Genomic DNA, 8,179 nt, shown 5'->3' on the forward strand with positions numbered 1-8,179 from the left:
AAAAAAGCCCAATTGTCTCATGGCCCTATTAGTACCATTGCAGTTCTTTAACACAGGGACTGTTGGAGGTAATGAGCGTGACAGCTGTGGATTATGCAATATGCTTTTCATACATTTTGAAAGATGGTAATGTTCTATTCTGTGAGATCTACTTGGCTATGAGAGAAACTCTGTAGCTCTGTTTCAGGAAAGGATAAAAGGCATAGGAGTCCAATTTTTTTTTTAAATCACTTTTTCCTCCTTCTGAGAGGTGAACTATCAGAGGCTGGTATTCTGAAGAGAATCATTATGATAAAAGGAACTGGTCAGGCATTGCCATTTAAGTTTACCCTATTTTAGCATGAGTTCCCACTAACCTAATATAATGTACTAATGTGTTCTTTTGCAGCTGGATGAAGGCTGGCTGGAAGATGAAAGGAATGAATTCTTAGAGGAGTTAAACTTGGAGATGCTGGAAGAACAGCATAATGAAGCAATGCAGCGCACGGCCAATGAGGTGGAGCAGGTAGGGCCAAACTTTGAACGACGTCATTTGAAATGTGGTTAAGTGGGTTTTCTTTTAATGGATAATCATAAATGGAGTAAAAAACTAAATCAAAGAGTTTGATCAGACACCTCTGTAATGGTAATTTTTTAGATGGGCATCTCAAATGAAGCAGAAGGAATAAATACATTTTTTTTTTCTGTTGAGATCTTTCTAGCTTGGAAAGCTTTGGGACCATTGTTGACAGAGTCTGGTAGTACTGAAACGTTGACCCAGGTACTATTCAACCCAATTCTGAAATTTAATAGCAAAAATATACCTTGTTTTTCGATATGCCAGCTGGAGACAAGCTTTATCTCATGCGATAACCTCTCCCCCCAAAGTTAACTTTACAATTTAAAATATAAATGTGTCTCTTTGAATATTTAGGCAACTATAGCATGATGGTGACATGATGTAAGCCATCAATGTGATTTATGGTTTTGGTATCACGGTTCCACCTATATACTCCTGAAGAGGAGTAGCCTTATTTGAGATCATTGACATCATCTTGCCTTAGGGTCACATAATCATTCAACCAAAAATGCTGAGCTCCTAATATGTTCCAAGTACCACACTTGATTCTGAGAATACAAGGAAAATGAACAAAATTTCTGCTCTTAATTAATTCATTGCTGGTGAAAGTTTACAGAGGGGCTTGTGGCAAACCGAGTTTGGGGATTCTTTTGTGATCGTTGTTGTTCCTATTGGATAAAGACAAGATCAGTATATCCTAGATCTTTTAAAATATATCCTAGATTTTTTGTGTGTTGAATTCGTGTCATTCATCTGCCTGATACAGCTTTATTAACACTTCTGACGTCAGTTTATTGATTTAATTATCGTCCTATTCTCAATGTTAATTCTTAACACATTCTAAGAGATAGTTTTTTTTTTTTTTTTTTAATCCTGGACAGTTAGGCTTAGGGACATGAAACACAAACATCCTATCGCTTTACGAAGTGAATGATGGAATTTACTGACGTGCTAGCATTTCATAACAGAGACGTATGTGCACGTGTCTGTGTGCACATGCCCATATATTAAATAAATCGTTATATTGCAGACTACGGTGTCAGCATAGCTGCGTGTGCGATGCTCATTGGCCACTTCACAAACAGTAGCTCGTGCTCAAAAGCGATGCTGCTACTGGGGTGATTGCTTTTCAATATAGGCAGGACAGATTGAAATTTTTATGTATGACTTCAACGCTGGCCACAGATAAAGATATTTTTTGGCGGCAGCTTCTGGTTACAAGCAAGAAAGTCCTTGCTCCAGGCTTTTTCTCTCTTAGATACAAAATATGACCGGATACAGAATTGACAGGAGGATGTTGGAATAAAGAAAGAAGGGAGAAATCCTGTCCAGGTGAAGCGATATAGTGTCAAATGCTGCCTACTCATCAGACTTAATACAAATGCTAGGTCGTTGGAGGTAACACTAGATGTCCCTGAGGTTAGATTCTCATTGTGTGGAAATTTTTCTTCACCGTGAGACTGAAAAATGATAAGAAGTACAGAAACCTTTAAAAGTCCTTTGCCCTTATAAACAATAATACTACATTAGAAATGTCTTGGTAGAGGCATTGCCTGTCACCATAATAATTCCATAGGGAAATGATAAACGATAGAGTGGCATTACATTAGAAACTAGGAATTCTAGGTTTGAGAATGGAAAACTCTTTTTATTTTCACATTATCTCATAAACCAGTGACTAAAGAAAGGCAAATTCAATAAAAAAATAAAATAAAAATGTGTATTCATACTACAAAACTTAAATACACATACGCATTAAAACTTTCTTTTGACACACTATCCTTGGTCTTACGGCTGCTGTTGACACGTTGCGGAACATCGCTCTTGGCATAATTTGTCTATATCCTTTGCACTCCATATAAAAATAAGATAAAGAGGGGCACATGGGTGGCTGGGTCAAGTAAGCGTCAGACTCTTGGTTTTGGCTCAGGTCGTGATCTCACGGTTCTTGAGATAGAACCCCACATCTGGCTCTGTGCTGACAGAGTGGATGGAGCCTGCTTGGGATTCTCTATTTCCATCTCTCTCTGCTCCTCCCCTGCTCTCACTCCTCCAAAACAAATAAACAAAAAAATAAGATAAAGAAATACTACCTTTTTGTATTTTTAAGCCCATCAAAGATATGAAAAAAATAAATGTAAATAATATAGTATGTAACCTAAAATGTCCAATATCCATAACATCCACTGGGGGTTTTATGGCACAGCCTGTTGATGTCACCACATTGGATACTATTGTCAGCTTGATTCGAGGAACATACGGATGTACCAAGCACTCAATTACTTATTTATAACATTATGTTTTGTTTGTTTTTTTATCGATAAGGCATTTAAAATCTCAGTATGTTTTCAACAACTGAGGAAAAATATTTTAGGGAAGGCTGAGAATCCTAGAATAACATGATACGTGGTCATGTGCTCTCCTTTACGGCTGATGTTACGTTTTGTTCTGCCATAACTTCTGTGGAAGAAAAATATAACAATTTTCTTGAGGGACCTTTCAAACCTGTGTTAGAATACCTTTTCTCATGCATTCTGTCCTTCTTTAACACTAACAGGCTTAATTATATTGAATTGTATAATTATACCTACTAGATGAAATATATATATAAAATAGTGAGTGGACTTACACATAAAGAAAATACAATGTAGAAACTGCCAGGTAGACTTGGATGTGATGAGTGACAGAGAGAACAAAAACTTTACCCTGTTCACAGAGAAAGAACTACATATGCATCCTCTTAGGGCGGTAACAGTTAATTGTTCTGCATGAAAGCCAAAAACTACCAAGGAATAAAGTTTACCTACAAGTGTGTATTCACATTTATGTCAAAAATACACTTTTTGACATTAAGTCCACATCTGGCAATCAGTGCTGCTCTGATTTTCATGAGAACTGTCACTCTCAGCAGAATAAAATTCACCTTTAAGGGATATTAGTGGCTGAGAGTAGAAAAATATTTTTTACGTAACGCAAATGAGTCTTAAGATGACATTGTTGCTCTTGAGCAGTGTGATTTGGAGATGCACTAAGGTCTGGGCACATGTATCAGAAAATATGACATCCTAGCATAGAAGAAATCCTGACTCCAGGGGATAGCACTGGCCTTTTCCACCTCTCTGTGTCACTAATAAGCTGAATACATTTGGGATTAAAGTTCCTCATCGATGGAAGGTCCAAGGCTCTAGTACTAACCTATTCCTGAAATACTGTGCTATTTAGCTTACCATTACCAGTGTATTACTACATCAGTGAAGTTTCTTCTGAACTTAAAGTTCAGGAAAAAATCATCATAATAAGATGATGCAGCTTCAGAACTCCAGGCCTCCATTCTGCAGAAGACCATTTAGACTACCTGTCTCACTCATCCTTTTGTGTGTTACCATCTCAGAGACTCCTAAAGGCACCTCATTTACACACGCGCATACCATTTTCTCAAGTAAGAGAAATCCTTAAGATAAGGATCAAGTATTTAAATGTGTCCTGTTTTACTTATCACCAAGTCAGGTATGACAGGCATATCCAAGCAGCTTTGGTTTTCTTTATTTCAATTCATAAAAAGCTGCCTTGAGCTAATGGCCTTTGTTTCTAAAATTGTTATGGATGCTAAAATTAGAACAGCTTTCTAGGAACCACACTTTTGCCAAGAAGCATCATTCTTTTTTTTTTAACTTGTTTTATTTTTTATTGTTTAAATTTACATCCAAATTAACATACAGTGCAACAATGATTTCAGGAGTAGATTCTTAGTGCTCCTTACCCATTTAGCCCATCCCCCCTCCCCCAACCCCTCCCGTAACCCTCAGTTTGTTCTCCATATTTATGAGTCTCTTCTGTTTTGTCCCCCTCCCTGTTTTTATATTATTTTTGTTTCCCTTCCCTTATGTTCATCTGTTTTGTCTCTTAAAGTCCTCATATGAGTGCAGTCATATGATTTTTGTCTTTCTCTGACTAATTTCACTTAGCATAATACCCTCCAGTTCCATCCATGTAGTTGCAAATGGCAAGACCTCATTCTTTTTGATTGCCAAGTAATACTCCACTGTATATATATATATATATATATATACCACCTATTCTTTATCCATTCATCCATCGATGGACATTTGGGCTCTTTCCACACTTTGGCTATTGTTGATGGTGCTGCTATAAACATGGGGGTGCATGTGTCCCTTCGAAACAGCACACCTGTATCCCTTGGATAAATGCCCAGTAGTGCAATTGCTGGGTCGTAGGGTAGTTCTGTTTTTAGTTTTTTGAGGAACCTCCATACTGTTTTGCAGAGTGGCTGCACCAGCTTGCATTTCCCACCAACAATGCAAAAGAGATCCTCTTTCTCTGCATCCTCACCAACCTCTGTTGTTACCGGAGTTGTTCATGTTAGCCATTCGGAGAGGTGTAAGGTGGCATCTTATTGTGGTTTTGATTTGTATTTCCCTGATGATGAGTGAAGTTCAGCATTTTTTCATGTGTCAGTTGGCCATCTGGATGTCTTCTTTGGAGAAGTGTCTATTCATGTCTTTTGCCTATTTCAAGAAGCATCATTCTTTCAAGTTTGTCCACAATCAGTGTTTCTCAAGATAATTAATTTTCTTTGTTCTCTCAACTTGGTTTTCTTAGCCAAAAAAACAAGAAGAAGAAGAGGGCACAACAGATACGGCAACGTCCTCCTCTAACAACCACGAGAAAGACAGTGGGGTGGGGCGTACAGATGAAAGCTTGCGGAACGATGAGAGCTCAGAGCAGGAGAACGCAGCGGAGGATCCCAACAGCGCATCCCTGAAGAGCAGGAGAGAGCTGGGGCAGAGCCAAGACACTCTAGGAAGCGTTGAACTTCAGTGCAATGAGAGCTTCGCGTCTGGTGAATACATAGACTCAGACTGCATCGGCAACCCAGATGAGGAGTGTGAAAGATTCCGACAGCTCTTGGAGCTCAAATGCAAGATTCGGAACCATGGAGAATATGACCTGTATTACTCGAGCAGCACAATAGAATGCCATCAAGGGGAACAAGAGGGAGTGGAGCACGAACTACAGTTGCTTAACGAAGAACTGAGAAACATTGAACTGGAGTGCCAGAATATCATGCAGGCTCACAGGCTCCAGAAAGTGACAGACCAGTATGGAGACATCTGGGCTTTGCACGGTGGAGGATTCCGGAATTACAACACCAGCATAGACATGCAAAGGGGAAAGCTAGATGACATCATCGAACACCCAGAAAAGTCAGACAAGGACAGTTCTAGCGCTTACAACACAGCTGAAAGCTGCAGAAGCACTCCACTCACTGTGGACCGTTCCCCTGACAGTTCCCTTCCAAGAATGATCAACCTCACCAATAAGAAAAACCTGAGAAGCACCATGGCCGCCAATCAGTCTTCTTCCGGGCTGAGCAGTAAAGAGTCGACCTCCCCCAAAGCCAAAACCACTGAACCAGGTTGCAGCATTGAAGGCAAGGAGAAGATTTCAGAGAGCGGCAAGCTTTCTGATCAGGAGCAAACCAGCAGCGAACACATCCCTTACCTCTCCCCTTACCACAGCTCCTCCTACAGATACGCAAACATCCCAGCACATGCCCGCCATTATCAAAGCTACATGCAGTTGATTCAACAGAAATCTGCAGTGGAGTATGCGCAGAGTCAGCTGAGTTTAGTGAGCATGTGCAAGGAGTCTCAGAAGTGTTCAGAGCCCAAGATGGAATGGAAGGTGAAAATTCGGAGCGACGGGACGCGGTACATAACAAAGAGACCAGTACGAGACCGGATTCTGAGGGAACGTGCCTTAAAGATCAAGGAGGAGCGCAGTGGCATGACGACGGATGATGACACCATGAGCGAGATGAAAATGGGCCGCTACTGGAGCAAAGAGGAAAGAAAGCAACACCTGGTTCGGGCCAAGGAGCAGCGTCGGCGCCGGGAGTTCATGATGCGGAGCCGGTTGGAGTGTCTCAAGGAGAGCCCCCAGAGCGGCAGCGAGGGCAGAAAGGAGATCAACATCATTGAACTGAGCCACAAAAAGATGATGAAAAAAAGAAACAAGAAAATTTTGGACAACTGGATGACAATCCAAGAACTGATGACCCACGGGGCCAAGTCTCCTGATGGCACACGAGTTCATAATGCCTTTTTGTCAGTCACCACCGTATGACCGAATGAACAGCGATGCAACTGATGTTAGGAGGGCGCTACCAGTTTGGGTAGAGTACGATTGCCTCGTTCAATGCGGCGTTTTTATATATATTTTGCGACTCTTTATAGTTTAAAGTTTTTGTAAGCAAAAATACCTGGTAATTTTTCATTTGTTTTTCATATACTAGTACCTTCTTTTTTGGCTGAGATCTTTCTTTAACTTGTGATATATTCATATTACTCATTTATATATATTAAAAAAAAACACAAGGAAAGAAAACAAAAAACTTGAACAAAAATACTGAGGAGCCAATTAATTTCCTACTTTAATGTATCTATTGTAAGTTAAGATCTGGATTTATTTCTCTAGTTTACTTATTTTCTACTTTAATAACAACTCAATGCCAAAACATTTCTATGCTTGCTTCTTGGCATAATACGTATGAAATCAAACCTGTTAATAAATCATGTGCCACATCTTGTCTTACGCATAAAAACCACCTCTTTTTAACATCCCGTTGTACATTAACACATCAATGGCCGTTGTCTTCGTCTCAGTAAAGTGTAAGTGGACAATCTTCCTGTGGTATGTAGTGACATTGGTCATGTAGCTAGATAATTGTGGTAATTGTGACGAGAAAAAATAAATTATTGATTATCCTTAAGAAAAGCTATCAAGGGGTGTTTTATTTTCATTGTTCACTGTGGTTACCAGATTTAAATTAGTCATATATGTATACTATTTAGAAGAGTCCTAATTGTGGATTATAAAATGTGTACATTTTCTATCACTTTCTTTTCCAATAAAATTGTCTCGAAATACTTCCCATAGATCATTGTGTCACATATTCTTACCAGGATTAAATTAGATAATATATGTCAACCGTCTAACAGACGCTAACTAAACATCCAGTAAATATGAGGTTATCTCCTTTTGTCTGCTACCCAGGTAAGGTAAAGCCAGGAAAAATTCAGGGAAGGACCTGGAGAGAGGATCAGTGAAGTGTCTGAAAATGTTTATAATGACACTAAATGCATTAGTCAGCTTGGGATAATAGTAATTAATAATAATAAATAAAAATAGTCAGCTTCGGCCATAACGAAATGCCATAGACTGGGTAGCCTAAACAACAGGAATGTATTTCTCACAGCTCTGGAGGATGTGAAGTCCAAGTGCTGGCAGATTCAGCAACTAGGTGAGGGCCCTGTTCCAGCTCACAGATGGCCACCCTCTCCCTCTGTCTTCAGGTGGTGGAGAGAAAGGAAGGAAAGCTGTCTGCTGTCTCTTCTGATAAGGGCACTGGATCCCTCATAGGAGCTCTACCCTCATGACTTCATCTAAACCAAAGGTCCCATCTCCAAATACCATCACCTTGGAGGTTAGAACTTCAAAGTACGGATTTTAGGGTGACACAACTCACTCCATAGCACTACGTGCATTTATTTAGCCTATCGTTTGGGAATAAATTGGGGGGAATCATCTTTTTAATAA

At 39.7% G+C, this 8,179-nt stretch overlaps 1 protein-coding gene across 2 annotated transcripts in view; it reads left to right on the forward strand.

The window, feature by feature from the left end:
• PDZRN4 (PDZ domain containing ring finger 4) overlaps positions 1–7,518 on the forward strand; it is a 367,612-nt gene extending 360,094 nt beyond the window's left edge. For both annotated transcript variants that reach the window (XM_045466897.1, XM_045466898.1), the window contains 2 exons: positions 389–505; positions 5,180–7,518. In XM_045466897.1, the coding sequence (XP_045322853.1) occupies positions 389–505; positions 5,180–6,706 (1,644 nt within the window). In that variant the 3' untranslated portion in view covers positions 6,707–7,518. The remainder of the gene's footprint in view (positions 1–388; positions 506–5,179) is intronic.
• Positions 7,519–8,179: the final 661 nt, after the last annotated feature.

Source organism: Leopardus geoffroyi, chromosome B4 (assembly GCF_018350155.1).
Source record: "Leopardus geoffroyi isolate Oge1 chromosome B4, O.geoffroyi_Oge1_pat1.0, whole genome shotgun sequence".
In the NCBI taxonomy this organism is placed as follows: domain Eukaryota; kingdom Metazoa; phylum Chordata; class Mammalia; order Carnivora; family Felidae; genus Leopardus; species Leopardus geoffroyi.